At 36.7% G+C, this 26,236-nt stretch overlaps 1 protein-coding gene and 1 non-coding gene across 5 annotated transcripts in view; one reads left to right on the top strand and one right to left on the bottom strand.

The window, feature by feature from the left end:
* Positions 1-26,236, top strand: part of LOC139980863 (probable RNA-binding protein 19) — a 92,394-nt gene that overhangs the window by 19,355 nt on the left and 46,803 nt on the right. For all 4 annotated transcript variants that reach the window (XM_071992851.1, XM_071992854.1, XM_071992853.1 and 1 more), the window contains exons 13-25: positions 725-855; positions 1,102-1,217; positions 4,790-4,886; positions 5,535-5,645; positions 6,958-7,158; positions 9,197-9,359; positions 9,571-9,719; positions 9,963-10,029; positions 10,926-11,064; positions 11,842-11,955; positions 14,789-14,894; positions 15,672-15,795; positions 16,793-16,892. In XM_071992851.1, coding sequence (XP_071848952.1) covers positions 725-855; positions 1,102-1,217; positions 4,790-4,886; positions 5,535-5,645; positions 6,958-7,158; positions 9,197-9,359; positions 9,571-9,719; positions 9,963-10,029; positions 10,926-11,064; positions 11,842-11,955; positions 14,789-14,894; positions 15,672-15,795; positions 16,793-16,848 — 1,574 coding nt within the window. In that variant the 3' untranslated portion in view covers positions 16,849-16,892. The remainder of the gene's footprint in view (positions 1-724; positions 856-1,101; positions 1,218-4,789; positions 4,887-5,534; positions 5,646-6,957; positions 7,159-9,196; positions 9,360-9,570; positions 9,720-9,962; positions 10,030-10,925; positions 11,065-11,841; positions 11,956-14,788; positions 14,895-15,671; positions 15,796-16,792; positions 16,893-26,236) is intronic.
* Positions 18,939-19,010, bottom strand: Trnay-aua (transfer RNA tyrosine (anticodon AUA)). Its single transcript has one exon. It is a non-coding gene; the product is annotated as a tRNA-Tyr (tRNA).

Genomic DNA, 26,236 nt, shown 5'->3' with positions numbered 1-26,236 from the left:
TTTCTGTATCTCCATCTCAAGAAGATAATGTGACCCAAAGCAGATTTGGGCATGTCCAAAAAAATGTATGTGAATACTTGCATTTAGCCAGTGATGCAGTCTGCTGATGAAACTTGTTAAGAAGGTGCAAGAAAAACTGATACACCTCGAGGGAAAGTAAAATAATAAGACTTAATGTAGATTCGTCTGTTGTACTCTCAATGAATGCAAGTCATGGTAGAAATGATGGGTATATCCTCTCCCCCTTGAACTGCCCCCCTCCCCCCCACCCTCCTCTTCTTGGATCTGACAGCGAGTCCCACGCTGTACACCCTATTTTTGATTTCAGGTTTAGGCATGTCAATCTTGTCAGATTACAGAAGATAACATATATGCTGTTAAATTATCAATTGCATCGAAAAATATATTAATAATTAATAAAAGCAATGCCTTGCTTTTGGTACGGTACCTTTGATTGCTTTGAACGATCCGTTGTGCAGCCATGTTTAGTATGGGTTGGATAATAAATTACTTCCATAAACATGGAGTAGAGTCAAGGTTAATATGATTTATTCTAAACTTTAGCTCAAATAAAAATTATGGTTTATGTTATCAATGAACATCCAAGATTCTCTTTCATTTAGTAACTGTTTCTCATCTTTGCACTTGTTTTCTTCTTTATGATTCTGAAATCTTTGAAACAACCTTCTCAAATGACTTTTGTTTTGTTTTTTTACCCCTGCAGGTCCACTGACAGAGGTGAATTTACCGATCGACAAATTTACCAAAAAATCCAAAGGTTTTGCTTTTGTCACTTTCATGATGCCAGAACATGCTGTAAAGGCTTACACAGAACTCGATGGGAAGGACTTTATGGTGAGCTATTATGGCAGTTTTTTCCTTTGGATTTTGTTTTAACCTCCTATGATGGATGAAATATTTTGACAAGTGCTTAACAGTCTACGAGATGAGCTAATTTATGTTAATAGGTTAGGCACCATGTCAAGGAGAAAAATCTGCAGTATCTACCAAACCCCCTGCAGCAAGACTGAATTAATACCAACAACAAAATTGCAGATAGAAACAAGAAAAGCAAAAAAATGTTTTTCTCTTCCACTGTAGGGGAGACTGATGCATCTTTTACCCGGAAAGGAGAAAATCACCAAAGAAACGGAAGAAAACGAAGGCAGCTCGTTCAAGAACCAAAAGGCAGCCAAGCAGAAAGCCCAGAGTGGCAGGTGAGAAAGAATGTATTGAATCAGACAGACTTGTAATATGAGTAAAACAGCTTGAGTACTATAACAAGTAGAATCCCCTCTCCCCCCCCCTCCCCCTTAGCATGAGTAGGAGTGGGGAGGTGAGCAAGAATGTATTGAACCAGACAGACTTGTAGTATGAGTACAACAGCTTGAGTACAAAAACAAGTAGAACCCCCCCTCCCCCTTAGCATGAGTAGGAGTGGAGGGGAGGTGAGGTGAGGAGAAGGAAGATATGTACGGTATGGTATGTATGTCTATATATATATATATATATATATATTTTTTTGGTATGAAATTAAGGGACCAGATCAGAAATGTACTTATTTCTGATTCCTTTACCCCCATCTGACAGTTTATAAGCTACTATTTGTTAAGGGTAGTTGCTACCATTTTTTTTTTAGTTATTTGACGGATAGTTTATATCCATGGAATATAAAAAAATAAACTAGGAGTAACTTTGCTAGAGTAGAAGTACAAGTATGGAATAACTAGAAGTATGGAATCGCTTACAAGTGTGGAATGGCTATAAGTATTGAATCGCTGCAACTATGTAATCGTTGCAAGTATGGTATCGCCACAAGTACGGATTTGCTACAAGTATGGAATTGCTGCAAGTAGGAAATCGCTGCATATATGGAATGGCTATAAGTATGGAATTGCTACAAGTATGGAATTGATGCAAGTATGGAATCGCTACAAGTACGGATTTGCTACAAGTATGGAATGGCTATAAGTATGGAATCGCTGCAAGTATGGAATCACTGCAAGTATGGAATCGCTAACAAGTATGGAATGGCTATAAGTATGGGATCGCTAAAAGTATAGAATCACTGCAAGTATTGAATCGCTGCAAGTATAGAATCGCTGCAAGTATCGAATTGCTGCAAGTATGAAATTGGTGCAAGTATGGAGTTGCTGCAAGTATGGAATTGCTGCAAGTATGGAATCGCTGCAAGTATGGAATTGCTGCAAGTATTGAATCGCTACTAGTATGGAATTTCTGCAAGTATGGAATCGCTGCAAATATGAAATCGCTACAAGCATGAAATGGCTATAAGTACGGAATCGCTTCAAGACCTAAATTAGGTGTCAGGATACTATTCAGTTACATTGTATTAGGAAAGAATTGTGAAATAAAGTAACTCCGTATAAGTGAAAAAGGCTAATTTGGTATATCAACTTTTTTGGACATATCAACAACATTTTAATGTATTTCTGGGTCAGTCCTTGAGGTTGAGGTGCAAAATTGTGACATGAATGTCATATATTCAAAATAGATTTTTTTTCTCATGTAAGAGTGTTTATTCTATAAGCCAACAATTTAGATGAAAACATGCAATATGTTTCATAGCTGTATCTACACTGCATATGTTCTAAAAATACACATAAAATGAAACATTCAAGTACAAAATACCCATGTAACATGGACACCATTTTAATTTCAACTTCTGATAAAAATAGCTATCTCATGTAGGTTTTCTTTAAAAGAACATTAATTACATTGTTTATCTAGCAAAAATATCATGTATCACCATGAAGTTGTTAAAGATGACACAATGTTCATGTATATTATAGGACAGCCAATTCCCTTGAAAATTGTTTCCATAAATAGCATTAAAACAGGTTTAATATATGTTGCTTTCAAATTCCTAGAATCTCATAATTCCTGTGTTGTTCTATGTAATAGTCGTGATTGTTTCCCTATATATCCCAGTAAAACTGTGCCATATAGTATGTAATATTTTGATAAATAGTAAGAATTGTACCTACATAGGTAAATACATATATGTATCATTGTAAACCAGTCTCAGAACCAATTGTTGAAATGACTAGTGTCATTTAAGTAAGTATCCCAGCCCAGTGCTACTAAAATTTCACCCAAAACTTATCCTAAATGCAAAGCAATTTACTGATATAACCTGTGGGCACCAAAGTATAACATAAATCAGGAAGTTTACCCACGTAACAGGACACCTTCCTTTTGTTACATTACTAAATATGCATAATATTTTTATCACCAGTCTCAAAATCCATTTTTAATGTGGCTTTTGTGCATTAATGAAACTTTCTCACCCCATTTAACTAGTTCCAGCTAAAACTTATTTAAATGTTTAAAAAGAGTGTAACATGTGGACACAATGTTTCCATTTTCCAGTGGAGGTCATAGGGCACCTATGAGTAACACCTAACTCCACACATGCTACTTCTGCCTTCCAGCTTGTGATAACAGTGAAATTGATATATCCCATATAGATTTCTATTACATCATATAACTGCTAGACCTTAGTACCATGTGAACCTACGCAACATAAGACACCGCATCGTCAACTGTAAAGATATGATACATAACTATCACAAAGGTATTAAGTGCTAAACTCATCCCTGTTAATAAACGTTAAATATATATTTGTAATACATGTGTGATGTTTAAACTGGCCATCTTACCTACGTAACACATGTTCCAAAATAGGACACCATGGGTTACGTGTTCGGTATTGCAAATTTTTTTACTGCAATTTTGAAAAGGATGAATTCATTCACAGTGTGAGACATTAGTAATCTGCAATTTGTAGTCTGACCTAACAGACAATAAACTGAGCTTCCCAATGCTGTCCTGGTAGGTGCATAAATAAAGCGTTAAAAAGTTCACAATTTCTTTGTCTCAAAGGTTTGGCTTGTTTTTATTAAAGACACCAGACTACATAATCACAAGAAAAACCTTTCAGGGTTTTTGCAATTGTCACTTTCATTTCATCAGTATTTCTACCATCCAATACCACTGTTTTACTGCACTGACCACCTAGTGGAATATAATTATGGTTTATGTGCACAGATTACCATCCCCCCCACCACCCCAAAAACCATCCCAACCCAACCTCAGAATGACTCTTCCCAGGATATAGGAATACATGTACCAAAGAATAATGCTTACCCTGAACAAAAAAATTGAGTGGGAAATTTAAGTCAAATTTTTGAAGAGGAAAAAAAACAGTTTCCTAAGATCAATTGACCCAGGTGATGTACTTGTCCAGTTGACATCTGTAGAGACTTCTGTTTAACCTATATATCTGACAAGTGGAACCTCTGATTTAGTCGATCGCCCAGCCTGTCTGCAAGTTCGTCCTGCATATTTGCATGCTTGTGAGCGGTTTCGTGCGATCCTCTTATTTTCATTCTGTAAGCAGCATAGATCACGCATATTAGGAATAACATGACGGCGCCCTCTCCGTAGATGCTAGAGAACCACACTGTAAAATTATTTTGAGTAATCCTCAGCTAGTTTTAGTAAACAAATTATTTGGAAATTTGCAACCAAAGTGGTAAGTGTTTGGCTAAGATTTTGAAAATTTCTTTGCTGTTTGGGAAGGTATCGAACAGGAGAATGTTGTCTAGCATAAGGTCTAGTTTAATGTTATTTTGACTGATCCACAACATTGTGACAATCAAGACCTTTCTTAGCTGTGCAATAAATAAATCTCTATTTGCCTGGAAGTGGTATTAACAGTGAATTTTCTCAACGAAGCATTTCTCGATTAACTTCCTCTTTTCAGCTCTCATAACTGGAACACACTGTTTATTGGTTCCAATGCTGTAGCAGAAGCACTCGCCTCAAAGTACAACACGACCAAACAAGCTGTATTGGACCCGGTATGTAGAACTTGTAATAATATACATCTTGTGTAGATAATGTTTTATACTTACATATGTCTAAAAAAAAATTAAAGCAGTGGTTTAGCTCCTTCTTTTTGAAAAATATCTAAATGCAGTGAAATCAAAAGGTTCATATGAGGCATTTCAAGCTTACAATATTTTGGCAACTTTTGATATGGTTGATATATTTTCAAATGATGGTAAGTCTGTGTGAAGCTTGGCCTTGTAAATGACAAGCAGTTTCAATATAATTGTGGTCAATGCATATTTTGACATTCTGGTCAAGGCATTCCCTCCCTGGCAAATGCTGATGAAAAGAAGTTTCAGGTTTGATGAAAATTTTTTAAAGTACTTCACTTTATGTTGCAAAGAAGCAACTTTTCAGCGAATGTTCACATAGAAATATTAGGAATCAGGGAGAGTAAAATGATACATATTTGCATGAAACGTGAGTTTTCCAACATGAGGTCAAATCATTACTAAGTAATATGTTACAGGTACAATCTCACTGAGCTCATTTTCCCCCAGTCATGTTGTAGCCAAGTATAGTTCTTTGTTACGTCTATAACAGTTGAAGCGACTGTTCTGGTATGCTTTTGTTTCTGTATATTTTTTATTTGTTTATGTGGTATATTTTGATTGTAGGATGCCAAGGGAAGCCTAGGGGTGAGGATGGCCCTTGGAGAAACCCAGATTGTGGCAGAGACCAGACAGTTTTTAGTTGACAATGGAGTTGCCCTGGATTCATTCAGTCAAGTAAGTAGGGATCATAGGATATAATTATGTACATTCCAGTTCATTCGGTTTTGGTTTTTTTAACGAAGCAGTCCGTTTGGCTTTGAAGCCTTTAAGGCCGTTCCCACGACACGTGCTTGCTTCACCCTTGATCGACCTATCGAGGGGAGGGCACATTGCTCCACTCTTTTTCTGCATGGGAACGGGGCTAACCCGAAAACACTCACTGCCTAGCTGTCGATCGCTACTCGTATTCTCTGATGGAATAATCTATTACAATTGTGCAACTATATTCTCTGCAAGAGCGTGGATTTTCCGTGATTTTGTCACGGTCTGTACTATGAAACGTTTGTTGAACATTTTTGCCGAACACATAGTCATACAAATACAGTAAATGCCTAATCCTTTGCCCACACTTGCAATTATTAAACTGGTATTTGAAATAAGTTTTTTTTTCAACAGTTAGTCGGATGCTATGCTGATCAAATTGAAAATCCCCTTAAAACTATGCCTTTATTATGAAGAGAAGGACAGTGTCTATAAAGTGATACTGAGAATATGTTCAGTACAAAATAGCGATATATATTCCTTCCAACCTGGTTTGGATGGTTCCCAAGGTTTTCCAATCATGCCGCTATGCCTGGAGTTAACTCGTTGAAACGCGGGTTCAAATTGCAGGGCTTATCTGCCGTTTTAATTTTAGCTCTACCTATGCATGCTTGAAGCAAGCCCGCGTTAGTGGGAACAGCCTATTTGTCCTCATCTTAAGTGGTGCAGGCAAATGGTAACTAGCCCGATCAGTTTTTGACTGCCCATTTGAATGCCCTTTGGAACAATTAGGGCTGATCTAAGTAACATCTTGTTATGAAAGTGTGTTGTGCATGTTTTTGCCTGCCAAACTGAAATATTTTGCCCCGGGCAGATTTGGCCTGTTGGACCCACTATTGACAACCCCTTGTCTTTGTTATCTGTCGATGCTGAATTTGATAAATATCCACTTTTTTTTAACACATTTTTGAGATATTGTGTCTTCTGTAATTACTTATTCAACAAAGTAGCCAAAAAAAGGGCTTCCAAATGTACAATGTTTGCAATACTGAATACTTTACCGTTCTACGTTACCACGGTATCCAATAGCTTTAAGAAAGTTCACGAACCAGTAAATATCTCATAATGGCATATTTTTCATATTTAGATGCAACAAGCTCTACAAGTCTTGATTTACTTGCAAGCTTATGTAATTGTCATGAGCACTTCTGATACACTAACTTGCTAGACTAATGGTACACGTAAGTAATAAATAAATACCGACTCTGTTTATGTCCATGGTCAGGCCTCTGCTCCAAGAAGTAAGACTGTGATGATAGCCAAAAATCTACCGGCTGGCACCAAGCCAGATGAACTCGGAGAACTGTTCACGCCCCATGGACAACTGGGGAAGGTTTTATTACCTCCTGCCGGTGTGACAGCCATCATTGAAATGCTGGAACCGTCAGAAGCTAGGGTGGCGTTCTATAACTTGGCTTATACAAAGGTAAGCTGCTTTGGGACGGTGCTCTAAGTTTAATTAACCTATCCTATCACACACAGTGTTCTTATCCTATCACACAAAATGCTCCTATCCTATAAAAAAAAATGCTCCTATCCTGTCACACAAAATGTTAAAGATAACTTACCTGTACCAGTTGCCAAATATAATGTGAAGTAATGAGACAATATGAATGCAAGCCTTATTATTAAGGATGAACAATAACCTCAAAACCATTTGAATATATATATATATATATATAGCTGTCATACCACTTGCTACACATTCATTTCTTGATTACGGCTTGGCTTGCCTATAAAGAGTGGTTATTCTGTATAACAATGTCAGATTCAAAGCACCAGGGGTGCACTCTGTACAATCATAACACTTGGGTAATACGGCCTCAATGACAGTTATTCAAAGCCAATTTATACGCATTAACACACCAGTAGAATCACCGTGGTCGAGTGGTACGGACTTCGGTTCGTAACACAAGATCCCGGGTTCGATTCCTACCTTCGCCTGATGAGTCCCAAATGGACGAAACCGGTCGTGTAGTGCAATTTTTCTGGTGTGTTATTCTTTACTTATTTGCTTTATATATATATATATATTTATATATATATATATTAGTGTTTACCCGGGTCCAAAAATCTGGAACAGGGTACCCGAGGGCCGTTACCCGTCGGGTATCCGGGTACCCGGAAAAATTTGTTTACCCTCGTGTATCACGATTTTCAAGAAATTACATATTGGATGCTGTAATAAATGCTTTACATTCTTTACTGACAATGTTTTCATGTTCAAATACGCAGGTGTAAGAAAAGGTATAAAACCTCCCTCAATAATTTTTGCTTCTGTTTCTTCATTAAAATTGTTTATAAATTAATTATGTAATTATAATTAGCATTACTACTAACATCGCACTGCCGCCGCTGCTTATGCTAGCTCGTGCACGTCTATTGGATCAAACCATATAAATATCTACTACTATCTATTATGCAGGCCCAGGGTTCGCATTAGCCGCGAGATTGCGCGATTCTCGCAATTTGATCGCCCTTGGAATAAACGATTAGTAAAAAGCCACTTGCGATTACTATTTTTTAGTTATCCCGTGAATAATCTATAAACATCGCCTAAAATTCCTTGTCAGCCTTTCCTTCTTTGAAATAAACGAATGAATAAATAATAATTTCTTCCACATGGTAGCCTAACACCACACTAAGTCAATGAGAAATCTAGCTAAGCCTAACCATCTGTTTATTTGCTGGAGTTGTGACGCAGTTATAAGACATCCATGGAATACTTTCGTTATTGCTGTTACGTTCGACCACATGGTTGCCTAACACCACACTAAGTCAATGGGGGTAGTCTAGCCTAGCCATCTGTTTATTAGCTGAAATTGTGACGCAGTTATAAGATATTTATGGAAAGCTTTCGTTATTGCTGTTATATTCGAACACAGGGTAGCCTAACAACACACTAAGTCAATGGGAAATCAGCCTAACCATCGGTTTGCATTTTTTTTTTAAACGATCACACTTTGCGTATGATTCGGGTAATAAATAAGGAACCGGGTAGTTTCGCGTCGAGCGGACCCCTTCGTTATTGCTGTTATCTTCGACCACATTGCAGCCTAACACCACACTAAGTCAATGGGAAATCTGCCTAACCGTCGGTTTGCCAATTTTTTTTTTTTTTTTTTTAAATAACACTTTGCTTAGGATTCGGGTAATAAATTAGGAACCGGGTAGTATCGCGTCGGGCGGGTACCCGGGTACCCGGATAACCCGTGCAAACACTAATATATATATATATTTATATATTTATATATATAGCTGTCATACCACTTGCTACACATTCATTTCTTGATTACGGCTTGGCTTGCCTATAAAGAGTGGTTATTCTGTATAACAATGTCAGATTCAAAGCATATTCAAAGCATATATATATTTATATATATATATATATATATATATATATTAAATGTATATACATATATATATTATATATATGTTTTTATTGTAAAATTATATTTTTGTAGTTTCATCATGTACCTCTGTACTTGGAGTGGGCACCAATGGATGTGTTTGCTGGAGATGGAGTTGTTGATACAGATACAAGGAGAGACAAAGGAGAGACAGAAGGTGCTGATGACATCGGTGGAGATGAGGACCAGGCCATTGGCATAAATGAGGAGAATAAAGGTACCATATGCTTCAATTTGCAAAGTCTTGGTTGGGTCTTGTGGGTCAAAAGTTAGGCAAGCAACATGTCTTTGAGAAAGTACCCTGCTCCCAAATTTCAAACAGAATCGATCTCTCATCACACCACCCTCGCACACTGATGCCCCATTAAAACAAAAGAACACAGGACTTTTGTTCTTTTAACAGATAATTTATATTTCTTTCTGAGTAGGTGCCGGAAAACCAGAAGAGCAAAGAATTGCAATTGGTGACGAGGATGAAGCCGAGGATAAGGCAGAGGAAGAAGAAGAAACTGAACCGGAAAGTACATTGTTTGTGAAAAATATCAACTTTGACACAATTGAAGAGACTCTTCAGAATGTAAGTATTTCAGACAAATTGCAAGTTTAGAGATTTGATACATTAGACAGGTCAGAAATTTTAACAATCTTTTTTTTGTTTCTTGAGGTAATAATTCTGGGGAAGGACACTTTCAAATAACAAAAAGACAATTTTAAATTTACAGAAAGTGAGAATGGTTACTTTTATTGCGAAACAAGCACTCGTTGTTTATGGAACATCGATTATTCATACCCCCTTCTTGTTCTTTGACTTCTCATGCAGGTGTTCTCCAAATGTGGGAAAGTAAAGAGTGTCGTCATCTCGAGAAAAAGAGATCCATATAAATCAGGTACGTATGTCTGTGTCCGTGGATTGTAAACTGACAAGAAATAAGAGTAAAGATGAAACATTGCAGGAGACACTATCCCAACCATCATCATTGGTCCATGTAATGGAGATAACTGTCATGAAACTCACACCACCCTCCACAGCCAGGAGACACAATCCCAACCTCTGTGATTGGGGTATCTCATAGAGATAACTGTCATGAAGCCCCACCCCCTCCTCATCCCACCTTGCTTACTCCACCCTCCACAGCCAGGAAACACAATCCCAACCATCATGATTGGTGTATGTGATAGAGGTAACTGTCATGAACAACCTCCCCAGTGCAGAAAAATCTTATTATATTCCATTTTGGAGATATCACCCGGTAATGGTCCTTCACAAACAAGGCTTAAGACTTGATATCAAGTCTAAATATGACATGATTCTAAATGATTGAAGCTGTTAACATGACCTAACATTTCCATCAGTGGCAGTGTCAATACCGTTATTATTCCGCCATGAATAGAGAAATGAAAAGAATGTAAAAGGTGTTAAATCCTTATGGCACTATGTAGTGAAGTAATGGTGAAGTAAAATGGAAAACAACGACCCTGGAATCGAGCTCTTTAAAACCGGGCCACTGTTTTAACAACGAAAGAGTTCAACGTCTGTTAGCTTGTCCTTCAAGCTCAAAAGATAAAGAACTGAACTGTCTTTGATGCTAGGTTTTGTGTCAAACAAACAATAGCCTGAAACAATGGATGCATAAACGGAGAAGGCTTTTGTTGAAATAAGAAACGTCTGCAGTGGGTGGTATTACCACATTGTTCTTTTGTTTCCCAATCAAACAACAAGTGTCAAATAAACGTGACAATATCAATCATTCCCTCATTTTTTTTTTTTTTTTTTTTTCGGCAGACGAACTTCTTTCCATGGGCTTTGGTTTCGTAGAATTCTTCAAACGAGGTCACGCAATGAGAGCCTTGAAAGAACTTCAACACATCCTGGTGGATGAGCATCAGTTAGAACTGAAAGTCTCAAACAGAACAACCTTGCAGTAAGTCTTCTTTCTTCATGTGATCTGCACTACAACATGATACCACAGCACATGTGTGGATCCGGGGGGAGGGTAAACCTGCCCCCTCCCCCTTTCGCAACCTTACATAAAAAAAATCAAAATCAGTCGTTAACACAAGATTGCCATTATAACAAATTATCAGACCTCATTTTATAGGCTAAACATGCCTCAGATATCAACATTTGACGTCTCCCTTCTACCCAAGACCTATCACTGCCTTGTTTCTTACCTTAAAGATATACAGATCATCCGTCCCAACATTTATCCATGTTATTTCACCCGTTTCCATGAATTCATGGTAAAATGACATTTTGTAGGGCATAGACAGTGAATGTAGGTAAACGAAAGATATTCGTCAGGGAAAAATATATATCTTTGGTATTGAAGTTGGAGTTATTTGTGTAACTCAAGGAGGTTGGTTCCGTGGTGTTCAACTGGCAACAGAAGAGTGAACAGAATGATGATGTTGTCTTCATCATGTGACAGGAATCGAGCTGAAAAAACTTTTGAAGCTGTCGAAGAACAACACAGACCACCTATCATATAATCCACATCCTGGAGTAAAGAGAGTGTTTCCGCCAGTCAAGATAGATTTAACATTCAGCCAGCCATATGTGGAGTTAGGGAAGAGATGGGGTGTTTCAATAACCATTGTGGGATATTTTTGTCTCAAGTAAAGTTACATTGTCTGACCTGGAAATATCCCTTGAGATGTCTTGACATTCATTGCATCCATCGCTTCATCCTTCTGATTAGAAAGACGCAGAGGTCCGGCCGGAAGTCCGTCTCTCAGAAGCAGCCGTCGAGTAAGATCATGGTACGCAACATTCCCTTTGAAGCACAAGTCAGGGAGATCAGGGATCTTTTCAGGTACGAATATTTTGCTAACTCTGATTGTTGCATTTCTTTCTTATTTTTTGTTTCCTTGCCAGAGGTAAATGAAATCTATGCGATGGTGAGCCGGTGTTGGTGTGTGTGGGCATATTTAAGCCTCACAACTGGTGACATGGGACAAAAGAAATTCCTGTCACCAGTTTATGTCGAACAATAGACTACAATAGTCATCAGTTGTCCAGACAAAGGATTAGAATAAAGGGAAATGTCATCGGTTGTAGCTAAATATAATAGAAACCAAGATTTTTTGAGTGTGTGTGTGTGATGCCTCTACTCATCTTTAGAAGGATTTAGAAGACAGGTGGGCAAAGTGCAGCTTATGGACCACACAATATCAGAGCAACATGGGACATAAGACAAAAGAAATTACTGTCACCAGTTTATGTCGAACAATAGACTACAATAGTCATCAGTTGTCCAGACAAAGGATTAGAATAAAGGGAAATGTCATCGGTTGTAGCTAATATAATAGAAAACAAGATTGTTTGATGCTTCTGCTCATCTTTAGAAGGATTTAGAACACAGAAGGTCAAGTGAGCAACGGTTTTATCTAACCATACAAAATCAAGTGAAACACCGAGTTCACTTAATATTAAACTGAAATGAAAGATGCGAGCCTTTTGGGGGAGTTTGGGTATAGGGGCCTGATTGTGGTAGTGTATGTCAACAATAATGGATGAACAGTGTGGAAGTAAAAGTGTCTGCTCTTGTAATTCCCAGGTATGTTACATGTTCGCTTCTCTCATGGGAGTAGGTACATTCTTTAAGGAAATAGCCTGGCAATTGGATACAAAGTGTGGCTATGGCTGCCAATTTTGTGCTCACCTGTGATCATGTAGATAGAAGGGCATGATATGTACTGTGAGAGCAGCCCTGTAAATCAAAGATTGGGGCCTTAAAAGAAGAGGATTGTTTTGATTGAGACGTCTGCGTGACTATGCTTACAGCATACAAAGTATAGAAATTGGTCATATCTCATTCCATATTTATATGATTTCATTACTTTTAGGTTTTTCTTGGCCACAAGAATAATAAAGTTATATAAAGAATGTAAATATTTTACCAAAATATGTTGGAATTTGGCACAAAATACTCCATCTGTGTTGACCCAGATATCCCATCTATGTTGACCCAGATATCCCATCTACGTTGACCCAAATATCTCATCTATGTTGACCAGATACACCATATGTGTTGACCCAGTTATCCCATCTAAGTGGACCCAGATATCCCATCTATATTTGACCCAGATATCCCATCTCTGTTGACCCAGATATCCCATCTGTCGACCTAGATGTTCCATCTATGTTGACCAGATATCCCATCTATGTTGACCCAGATATCCCATCTATGTTGACCCATATATCACATCTATGTTGACCCAGGTATCCCATCTATGCTGACCCATATATCCCATCTATGTTGACCCAGATATCCCATCTCCGTTGACCCAGATATCCCATCTATGTTGACCCTGATATCCCATATATGTTGACCCATATATCCCATCTATGTTTACCCAGATATCCCATCTCCGTTGACCCAGATATCCGGTCTATGTTGACCCAAATATCCCATCACGTGGGGGGGATGGGAGGGGAGGGACTTATAGTCGTTAGTATTAAGTTTTTTTGTAAGCAGGGAGTGTTGTACTTAGTTAAGCTCATTAGAGTTTTTTACAACACTTCCTTTCACAATATGTTGTATATTATCTTACCTGTTTATGTCATGAATCTTAATATTAGTATTCTTGCAAAAACTTAACTGTAAAAATTGTATTGTTACATGTAAATATGTTGTGAAAAAACAAATAAATGAAATGAAATGAAATCTATGTGGACCCAGATATCCCATCTATGTTTACCCAGATATCCCACCTACATTGACCCACATTTCCCATCTATGTTGACCCATATATCCCATCTATGTTGATCCAGATATCACATCTATGTTGACCCAGATATCCCATCTATGGTGACCCGATATCCCATCTATGTTGACCTATATATCCCATCTATGTTGACCCAGATATCCCATCTATGTTGACCCAGATACCCCATCTATGTTGACCCATATATCCCATCTATGTTGACCCAGATATCCCATCTATGTTGTCCCAGATATCCCATCTATGTTGACACAGATATCCCATCTATGTTGACCCATATATCCCATCTATGTTGACCCAAAAAACCATCTATGTTGACCCATATATCCCATCTATGTTGACCCAGATATCCCATCTATGTTGACCCAGATATCCCATCTATGTTGTCCCAGATATCCCATCTATGTTGACCCAGATATCCCATCTATGTTGTCCCAGATATCCCATCTATGTTGACCCATATATTCCATCTATGTTGACCCAGATATCCCATCTATTTTTGACCCAGGTATCCCATCTCTGTTGACCCAGATACACCATATGTGTTGACCCATATATCCCATCTATGTTGTCCCAGATATCCCATCTATGGTGACCCATATATCCCATCTATGGTGACCCATATATCCCATCTATGTTGACCCATATATCCCATCTGCATTGACCCATATATCCCATCTATGTTGTCCCAGATATCCCATCTATGGTGACCCATATATCCCATCTATGTTGACCCATATATCCCATCTATGTTGACCCATATATCAAATCTATGTTGACCCAGATATCCCATCTATGTTGTCCCAGATATCCCATCTACATTGACCCAGATATACCATCCATGGTGACCCATATATCCCATCTATGGTGACCCAGATATCCCATCTATGTTGACCCACATCGTGTTTTCTTTTCCTGCAGTACCTTCGGTGAAATCAAGTACGTGAGGTTACCAAAGAAGATGAGTGGCACTGGGTCTCACAGAGGGTTTGGATTTGTGGAATTCTTGACCAAGCAAGACGCAAAGGTGACACGAAAAATACCACTGTATCTCTTGTAAATTCTTTGAAATATTGTATGTCCCATGTAAAACTTGTTAAGCTTTGTAAATTAATGCTTGTATTAAATAACATTATGCTGTCATCAAATTTTGCCCAAGAGCTGTATTGTACCAGATGTTGGTATTAATGATGTTTCATAATATTATCAAACTCTACAGGTAAATTGTCTTATCAAGTCATAGAAATGAAAATGTCAATAGTGGCTAAAAGGTTTTAGTGACTGTACTGTGATATGGAATCAGTTTCATTTTGTCTTTCCTGTTTAATAGAATTAAATGTCTTTTTCTAGCAAGGTTACCAAGACTAGGTATTCACCCAAAACTTGGTAACTTCAATCATTTAGTTTGTAAAAAGAGAATGCAACAGATGCCAGTTAGATTGTTCAGAAAACACTGTCATGAAAGAACTCAAAATGTAGATCCATATAATGAGAACTTTATTCATCTTGAAATACCAAAACTTACTCCAACCGTAAAACCCTCACCATTTAACTGTAACCTTATCCAGTTCAAATTAGAATATGTGGTCATTTATCTAGTGAAGGTTATTAAATGTGTTGTTGCTGTAAAAACAAATATTAAAAAAATTGAAAGATTGAAAACAAATGCCAAGATTTGATCTCTTTTGAGTATTTAAGACTTTCCCCTGTGGTTAATAATTTATGCAATTTTTGTCTCTCCTCTCTGTAATAGTCCTATCGTACATGTATTAATTCCTTTGATGTGATTTGTTGCTTACTCCAGAGAGCCTTCGACGCTCTGTGCCACAGCAGTCATTTGTTCGGCCGCAGGTTAGTGCTAGAGTGGGCAGACCAAGATGAGAGCGTGGACAGACTCAGAAAGCGAACCGCAGATCATTACTCTGACGGTAAGGCTTCAATTCCGTCCTTAAATTCCGTGGAGGAAAAGGGTCTCTTTCACGGCATGTGTTCAATTATCCGAAGTCTATTAACATCATTAGGGCTTTGATTAATACAGTTTGGAAAAAAACATCAGTCTGTTAGAAAGTAATAGTTTTAATGAGATTTAAATCTTTTACAGCTTCGTCATTAATTGCAATTGCATGTTATAGTTAAAGAGAAGGTAATGATGAACAACGCCGCCACCCCTCCCCCCTCCCCTCCCCCAGCCAACTCGTTTGACAGTGTGTATCAGGAAGACATCTTGTGTGTCAATGTAGAACCTGTAGTAAGAAGAAAAAGTAACAAGACAATTTCAATAGTGTTTAAATGTTGTACTTTGTGTTCTTGTAGATAATGTTCAGTCACGCTTGCTATGCTTATTACACGCAACTCAGAGAATGCCATTGAAGCCCTTACTTTAACGGATGATCATTTTGTATCCTTCTTCGTGATCTTCACTTTCCATGAAATCCCCCACTTTACCTATTTTTATTGTGAAGTCTGTAGATTTCATCAGTAGACAAGTATGAGGATCCACACCCCTGTCCCTCTACCGCACCCTCCCCTCCCTTCCTATCGATAGTAGTTCGGAATATTTTAATTTTATAACAGATTTATTATTTATGGAAAAGGATACCAGATGTAACATAGTACAGACAATGGTTTCAAATCTGTTTGTTTGTGACTTCCTAATAGGTGATCATGTGACATGGATTAAACAAAGAGAGGAACCTTCTTGCCCTCATGTGCACCATCCTCCTCTCTCCAATGCTTCCACTTTTGAATTCATATATGGTCTCAACCTTTTCTTCTACTGATGTGATTCCTGATCCACTCCTTTAGCCCATCTGCCCCCCACCCCTGACCCCCTGGAGGACCCATCCATAAAACGTCCAGAACTTCCAAGTGATTACAGTTTGAAGCAAGGAATGATTCATTAAGTCATTTTTGTTCTCCTTACAGCCGCTGTTAAGACACAACTGAAGAAATCAAAGTTGAAAGAAGATCTAGCTACATGATATGCCAGGTCAAATGTCAAAGAAGGATGAACATAAACAATGAGGTATGCACGTTTTTTTTATTATTATTTCCTTGCCCTCTTTCTCGATATGTAAAAAACAGGATTATGTCTCATTTTGATGGGACAATGGAGGGAACATACAGATGGTGTTGAGTTAGTCTTCACGGAACACTGCAACAGATGTCAGCATTTTTGTACGTACAATAGCACCCTCAGTTCAAAGAAAATTTGTTCCCACTTCCGTAAGAAGCCTTCCCGAGTCCACCGATGAAAACTTTGAGGTTTTGGCTTAAGTCCTAGTGAGAGGCATCTAGAGTACTAGGTCCTATAAAGATCCTAGAAAGAGCTTGTATTAGTCACACGAAGTTGTGACATCGAAACTACCAAAGTATGTACGTCCGCTTACATAATGATTCTGTAAACATTGTTTTTTGTCGTTGTGTATCAATATATGTATACTGTAAGAAAGTAAACTGTCCCAGTGAGGTTTAGAAGTGAATTTGAGTGACTAATGTGATGATATGGTACTAGAAAGGCTAGGCAAAATTACAGCATGTATCTCTTACATCAAAATTAATTTGTTGGGCATTATGATCATACTAAAAAAGTGGGGGGGGGGGGGGGGAGTGGGGTAAGGTATCTTTGCTTTTAACCACATCACAACTCCCTTGCAAATACCGAAAAAGGCAAGTCGGTTAATCTGCTACCGTTGGTTGGTGGTACAACCATTGCACAGCAGCGTATCCACATATGGTATTACAAGCGAGAGACATTGTTGTGTCTCAAGTAAGAGACAGACAAGTGAGAGACAGGCGTTGTTGGTATTACAAGTGAGAGACACAGTCGAACTGGTGAAGGCAGTGGTAAGGATGATCTATCGGTGCTTTAATAAGATACTTTTAACCATTTCTAGCACAACTTTTTCCCTTTTTAAATTAAAGGGAATCAAATGCTGTGTCACAAAAGTATCTTTTTTTTTTAAGTGTAGCTCCCTGATTAGAGTAAGGAATTGGTATGTTCCCACGACCTGGGACTAATCTATGGTTATATTTATTTTTTTTTTATTTTTGTCATTGTATTTTTAGAAAATCAATTTTTTTAATTAAGTTATTTCTATTTTCGTTTCTCTCTATCTCTCTTCTTTCTTTTTGTCTAGTTTTGACAAAAGTGTTTATACTATCTTTTTTGTCATATTAAAAGTTTACCTGTAAGGATAAACCAAAGCAGAAATCTGATGCATCTATTTCTGCCACGGTTCTGTGGTTACGGTAACACAAAAATTGCAGCCTACGTATCACAGTTGAATACTGTCTAGAGATCTTATCGGTTACTTTTGTGAAGAATAGCAACAAGAGCAAGAATGGAAACGATAAAACAGGTTTATTTGCTCAGTCAGGCAAGAGTTATTTTTTTGTCGGAGGGCTATAGGTGTGTTCTGAATGGTGGGTGGTGCCGTGTCATTGATGGAGCATGACTTTATATCAAGAATTGTTTCACTGTTGAATGGATGTCATCAAAAGCACCCCCTAGGAACCTGCCTGCAATTGGAGACTTCAAAAACAAACAAGTAAATACATATCTTACTTATTATATGTAGATACAGTTTACACACACACATATGTATATATATATATATATATATATATATATATATATATATATATATATATATTATATATATATATATATATATATATATATATATATATAGATATATATTACATATATATATATATATATATATATATATATATACATATATATATATGTCTATATTTATATAAATATGTATATATGTATATGTAAATATATATATGTATATGTATATATACATATATGGAAGTTTTTTCACTGTTCTGGATTTTCCAACTCACTACAATTTCAATTATATATATATATATATATATATATATATATATATATATATATATATATATGTATATAAATATATACATATATACAATTGTATGTATATATATATATATATATATACATTTTTGATTTCTAAAATGTATATATATATATACATATATATATATAATTGAAAACGTAATGAGTTGGAAAATTTAGAACAGTGAAAAAACTTTCAGCCTCCACAGGGATTCGAACCCTGGCCTCCCGCTTTATATGCGGACACCCTAACCACTAGGCTATGGACGCTGATTGTATGTCCAGAGGTTTGAAACTGGTTAGGAAGGTCGTAATTCCACTGTTTACATATATGTTTACATATATATATATATATATATATATATATATATATATATATATATATATATGTTCAAATATATGTTCAAATATATATATATATATGTTCAAAGTATCTCTTTCGAGATCCGGCTTTAGGAATCACAAATGATTTTCGAGTTGGATAGCATCATGTTTGATCTCTAGAGTAGGGCAAAATATGTCACCAAAAACAGAACTAGTATTGTTCGATAAAGGTGACAAACGCCTACAGTGGAATTACGATCTTCCTTACCGGTTTCGAACCTCTGGACATACAATCAGCGTCCATAGCCTAGTGGTTAGGGTGTCCGCGTACAGAGCGGGAGGCCCGTGGTTCGAATCCCGGTGGAGGCTGAAAGTTTTTTCACTGTTCTTGATTTTCCAACTCATTACGATTTTCATTTATATATATATATATATATACATTTTTGGGGAGGGACCTAACTGAAGCACTCAGGATCATGATATGACTTTCCCTACTACGGGAGGTTTTCTTTGGGGGGAATTGTTTGTGATATTTTTGACGAGGTTCTTAATTACCAAAATCCCATAGTGATGCAGTTCATTAACTCAGTTTAAAGCCAAGGTTCATTTCCAAAAAAAAAAAAAGTGGAACTTAGCTACTCGAAAATTCAATAGCTTTGAAATTTTTTGTTCACCATTGGCTTTTAAATGAGTATCATAAAAGAAACTGTCCGGGCGACGAATTCGTTAGAACCGAGTGCTTTCATTAATAATTTAGACTTAAACCTTCATTTGTAGAAAGTAGTAATTTCACACAGTTTTGTTTTATTCAGTAGGTTAAAAAAAAAGCAGAAATAGCCTCATGGTATGTGTTTTTAGAATAGCAAGATTCAAATGTGACATTTATGTTTTACTTTGAACCAGGAAGAAGCAGCTCTCTGGTTGAATTAACAGCTTTTGAAGTCTCTAGTTTAAGTATCATGCCTCACTATTTTCCTTCATATTTTGATATTAAGTTATCTGTTTGATTTCTAGAGCATTACTTGCAGTTTTTTTTATGTGCAGTGGCTACCTATTATGAAAGTGGCAGTTACATGATGCTCATTGCCGTAAACAGTGTAACACTGTGTATTGTATTGCATTACAAGTGTTTATTGTAGGGATTTTAAGGGCACTTATTTCAAAACTCACAGCTGTATGTGTTTATTGCAGGGGGGGGGGGGGGGGGGAGTTGTATCTGTGTGTGAGAATTCTAGTACTTGTCCAACTTGAGCGACTTTCAACCTGAATCATTCAAACTTCATTTTGATGAAAAGTTAGGAAATCTGAAGTGAGCACTCAGTGTAATGGTTTTGTATGATATCATCTTTGAAACTTACAAAGTTTACTGACAAAAACTTCTTTCCCCTCAATGGATGGTTAAATTATTTGAATAAAGCACTGATTAGAATCTCATGATTCAGTCCACGGGATTGATTCATACGATGATAAAAGAAAATATTTGGCCACCAAAAGAATTGACACTGTAGTATAATTCTGGTTCTGCCCCCTCCTTTCTCATGGCCTGTCATCCTAAACCACATATAGGGGAAATATCCCCCATTTGGTTCTTTTCTTGTATGCAGTATTAAAGTGTGAATGAACTATGTTCATCAAAAGTGCAGTCAAATTCAGCCACAGAGATAACGCAGTTGGTGATAATGTCATGTTTTTTATTCGTTGCCGGAGGGTGTAATGCATCTATGCGATGGTGATGGCATTTGTGTGTGTGCTTGTGGTTTGTGTGTATGTGACACTTGCTTTGTAAACACGGTAACTCAAAAAATTTGTGGTGGATTAACCGTATACTTGGTATGTGGATCCGACTTATTGAGTACAAGAACCCTGTGCTTTCCTGTGAAGTTCAAAGGTCATTCGAGGTCAAGATAGGTCAAATTCTGAAAACCTTGTAAAACACCATAACTCAAAAAGTATATCTGTGTTAAACATCATACATGGTATGCAGATTCAGCTTGTGGAGGAGTACAAGAACCGTAAGTTCATTGTCAATAACGACCATAATCCTGAGACAGCTTATACTAAATTCTCCGAAATCCTTATTCAAAAGTTTAACAAATGTTGTCCCTACTCCAAAGTAAAACAGAAAATAAAGTATGAAAAGTCCCCTTGGATGACCACTGCAATATTGAACTCAATTAGACATAAACGTAAACTGTACTCCAGGTATATTCGATCTCCTACACCAACCCACAAATTACACTACACAAATTATAAAAACATGCTCGCCACTACCATAACTCATGCTAAAAAAAATTACTACTATAATCTTATTAACGAGAATAAAAACAACTCCAGCCATATGTGGAAAGTTATCAATAAAATCCTCCACAAAGACAGAAAAACTCATGGTAATAAATTTTATGTCAATGAACACGACTTAACCTCTGATGAAAATATAATTGCTAATGGATTCAATAATTTCTTCTCTACTGTTGCCAAAAATTTAGCAGATAAATTAACCAATGGTCATCACAACCCACAAAGTTTTGTAAATAGTAATATTTCGAATTCTTTTTTTATTTTAAATTTAAAAAACGGTAAAAGTCCAGGTTATGATAACATAACAAATGATGTTCTTAAATATACGATGGAAGCTATAGTACAACCATTAACACATGTAATCAATCTTTTATTTTCAAAGGGTGTATTCCCATGTCAGTTAAAAACTGCTAAAATTATTCCAATCCTTAAAACTGGTGACCCCAAGGTTTTCTCTAACTATAGACCTATTTCACTTCTTCCTTCAATCTCTAAAATATTTGAACGCTTAGCATATGATAGGTTGTACAAATTTGTATCAAAACGCAACATACTTTATTCAAATCAGTATGGTTTTCGAGATAATCATTCTACTTACATGGCCGCCTTAAATCTTATTGACAAAATTTCTACCGGCTGTGACAATAGACAATCAACTGCCGCAATTTTCATAGATCTCTCTAAAGCATTTGATACCATTGACCATAATATTTTAACGAATAAGTTACTTGCCTACGGTGTACGCGGCACAACGCATAGTTGGTTCAAAAGTTATTTAACAAATCGTCACAATTATGTCCAGTTTGGCAGTAGTTCCTCCCAAATCTTGACTTGTAACATTGGTGTGCCACAAGGATCCATTATAGGACCTTTGTTATTTATTCTATACATGAATGACATTCACTATTCGTCCAGAAAATCTAACTTTATCTTATTTGCGGACGATACTACTGTGTTTTATCAAAATAAAAATCTTAATGATACTCTTAAGGATGTCGAATGTGAATTTCATCATATATCTGACTGGCTTAATTCAAACAAACTATCTCTCAATATACTGAAAACAAAACTTATGATATTTGACAATAAAATTCATGACACGAGTAATATAATGGTTGTATTAGATGGACAACAGATAAAAGCATCACCTCATATAAATTTTCTAGGAATAACAATTGATGAAAATCTAAATTGGACAGAACACGTTCATAATATCTGTATTTAAATTTCAAAATCTAATGGCAACATAAATAGACTAAAAACCATTTTACCCCGGAGTGCACTTTTAACATTGTATAACACACTTGTGCTCCCTCATTTGAATTATAGTCTCCTTCTGTGGGGATGTACTCACAGAACAACACTTGAAAGGTTATATAGACTACAAAAACGTGTCATTTGTAATATTTGTAATACACATTTTAGGTGTAATACTGCACCTCTCTTTAAAGAGCTTAAAATTCTTACTCTCTTTGACCTATATCATTATCAACTTGGTATTTTTTTATATTAATTTCAGAAAGGTATGCTCCCAGTAGCTTTCAATAATTTTTATTGTAGTAACTCAGAACATCATACCTTTAACACTCGTTATAAACACTCTTTGAGCCAACCATATTCTAGAACTATCCGCAGCCAAACACAAGTACGAAGTACTGGTGTACATTTCTGGAACTCACTTGATCAAGATATCAAAAACACAAATACTCTTAACACATTTAAAAGAAAACTCAAGCATTACCTTTTAACTAATAGTACAAACCACCCACGCTGAGCTGTTACATTGTCTCTTTGTACGGATTTGCTTTTATATTTTCTTCGCCTCCGCTTTATGTTTTTTTTTCTCTGTATTTCCTTATCTCTTTACTCTCTCTGTACTTATGTGATTTCTGAAATTTTCTTTTGTTTGTAAAGGGTCCAGACTCGAAAAGTCTCTACTTACTTCTGGTTCCTCCACTTCCATTAGCATATTTTGAATTTTGTTTACTGATATTATTTTCATATTCATATTATTTTCATTGACTCTGTTACCGTTTATACATATGGAAAGTGGAAAATAAACTTGAAACTTGAAGTGATATTGGTAGAGGTCAACATCAGTTTAGTTTAGTGAAGGGGCAATATCTGCAACCATACATAGCCAGACAGGAGTATCGAATCTGCTTCAAGGAATTGATATCTTGTGTGATTAAACACACACTCAAGTGGCCCTTATTAGTTTTCACACTCTGAGCTTCAAGTGATCAACACCTTATCTCAATTGGTCTCAAAATTGGCTCAGCTGGGGGATCAACAGGTTATCACAAATGGTCTCCAAAATTGGCCTTATTCCCCTTGATTTATACTACGTAACTCTGGCCTTGACAGAGAAAGTTGTGAAAATATTCCACAGTGCATAAACAATGTCATGTTACTCTCTTTTATTAATAACAATTATTAAGAGCCCGGGTGGTTGGTTGCAGAGCTGCTCTGCTAGCTCAAAATTGGTTTTAAAAAAATGTCCATGTGCCCCCCTCCCCCCTCCCCATACATAGTAGATATGTTTGTCTGTATTCCTCACAGGCTGTTTTCATCTGGATGGTGAACATTTTGAAGAAAAATTCTACATTGTAAAATATTCTTATCAGTGATTTAATCGGTTGATGCCGACAAGTAAATGCTACAAATAAGAGCTGTAAAATCTTTGGTATCTTTTCTGGTTCTCACTTAATTCTTGGACAAATATAACTTACTTGCTTTACATTTAGTCACATTGTTAAGTGGAATTTTGAGCAAATAGATTATATGGCAAAGGAATCACAAAGCCAACTGACTTTCTGGTCACTCAAATTTAAACAGCCAACTTTTGGCTGCCCGCTTGAAAGACCAAGTTAAACCATGCAAATAACCAATAAAGATTTGTTTAAATTTGTCTGCCATGCTGCACCCCCCCCCCCTCTATCCCCTTCCCTATTACCCACAAAATAAGGGGAACAATTGGGAGATTTTTTCAAAATGTGAAAAGTATTTAATAGCACAACTTTGTGTGTAGACCTGACTATATACCTAATTATAGACCTAATTTAATAGTCTAATTATACCTCCGAATGCACCTTTTGGAGCATTCCAGAAATTTTGCATATTTTTAATAAGAGAATGTCATGAAAATCAGAAAAGTTGTAGAAACATTACTAGCTCTCAAATTTGTTTCCCTCCCAGACTGTATAACATGTATACCAACAAGAAAATACTGCCGTATGGCAACCTATATTGACAAGAATTTTGGATTATCCTTTATTGGATGGCTATACTTTGTAGAAAGTGTGAAAATGATTTTAATTTATCGAAAATGCTCATGCACAGGAAACCTGGATTATATCGTGTGTCCGAAGTAGGCCTTGCCCTCGAATTCTTTCAACTTTTTCACAGGTTGATGCCATTTGGGTGAAAGGTCTTTCATGACCAAACAGATACTGCCAGGTGTATACAAACCACTTTGAAAGATTCTTTTGTTAGAAGAAATTACACGATAAAGCAATGAATGGGCAAATTTAAAAACATATTCATATATATATATTGTTTGGGGGGACATGTGGATACACTGGTAGGTAGACAGTGGCATTCTGGAATGGTGCTTTGTTCAGATGCATACCATTATCAGAAATTCTGTAGAAAGGCAAAACAGAGGAAAAAGGTATGTGAGATAGTGTGGGTGTGTCAAGGTGGACGATGCTACGTCTATGTAACACTCTATGCGTACTGTAGATTGATGTAAACTGACGGTTTTCATATTCATGTGGCAGTATCTCATTATACCATGTAAAATATTTACGTGTCATAAAGCTCCTCCATGGCTACGTTTAGTTCTGCAGTGTTAAGTGGTTATGCAACTCTACCATGAATTTTACGGTTTCATATTCATGTTACAGTATCTCGATACCATATAAAATATTTTTCGGGTCATATAGCTCCTCCATGGCTACGTTTAGTTATGCAGTGTAAAGTGGTTATGCAGCGCTACCGTGAAACATACTGTGTAAACTCATTTTGCCATGCAAATTCGTTCTGCATAAATCTGATTTGTAGTTGAGTCTTCTCCTCCTCCTACTCCTCCTCCTCTCCACCGACCGCAACCGGCAGAGAATTGACAGGAATTTTGGCTCGTCGGTTGACAGTGCAAGGAAGCTACTGAATTAATTAATTCATACAGTGGAACAACCAAACTGCACAGATCAGCTGCCTACTACTAAGTAGAATGGATAACACAGCATATATTACCACAGCATGACTCCTTGTTATAGGGAGTATCAAAGAAATAAAGGGGTAAAAATCTCAATGAAATCATGGAAGAAATATACACATTCCTAATACCACGACAAAAAGAGTGTCAAGCTGAAGAAATGTCAGACCTACAATACAATCAGTACAATATTACAATCATTAATTAACATCAATTTGTTTATTTTGGAGTCACTTAGCTTGATCAATTTGTACAGTTTTTTTATTTTATTTTTTTTCAAATCTGGGTACTTAGTTTCACTGAATCATCGTAAAGGTTTTATTGGAGGATGGGGCCTTCTAGGGGTGTACAGTAACTATGCGTTAATGGTTTTACCAACTATTAGTCAAAAGAAAATTTTATTTCATATATGCTAGATTGTATTCACCTAAATTAGCTTTCATTTAAATTGCAACTTTATGCGTACACACTTTGTATGGCACGCCGTATAAACCATCGCTGTGTTGCTATTGCAAGAAGTTATGTTACCGTCACAGAAACTTAAGTTGCCGTCACGAAAACTTAGGTTGCCGTCGTGACTAATATGCTGCCGTCGCAACTAATTCCATTGCCCAATTTTCATTTCGTTGCCCAAACTCACTCCGTCCCTCGAAAC

The sequence above is a fragment of the Apostichopus japonicus genome, chromosome 15 (genome assembly GCF_037975245.1).
Source record: "Apostichopus japonicus isolate 1M-3 chromosome 15, ASM3797524v1, whole genome shotgun sequence".
Lineage (NCBI taxonomy): Eukaryota > Metazoa > Echinodermata > Holothuroidea > Aspidochirotida > Stichopodidae > Apostichopus > Apostichopus japonicus.
The sequence above is the reverse complement of the archived record's forward strand: the minus strand, read 5'-3'. Positions and strand labels throughout refer to the sequence as shown.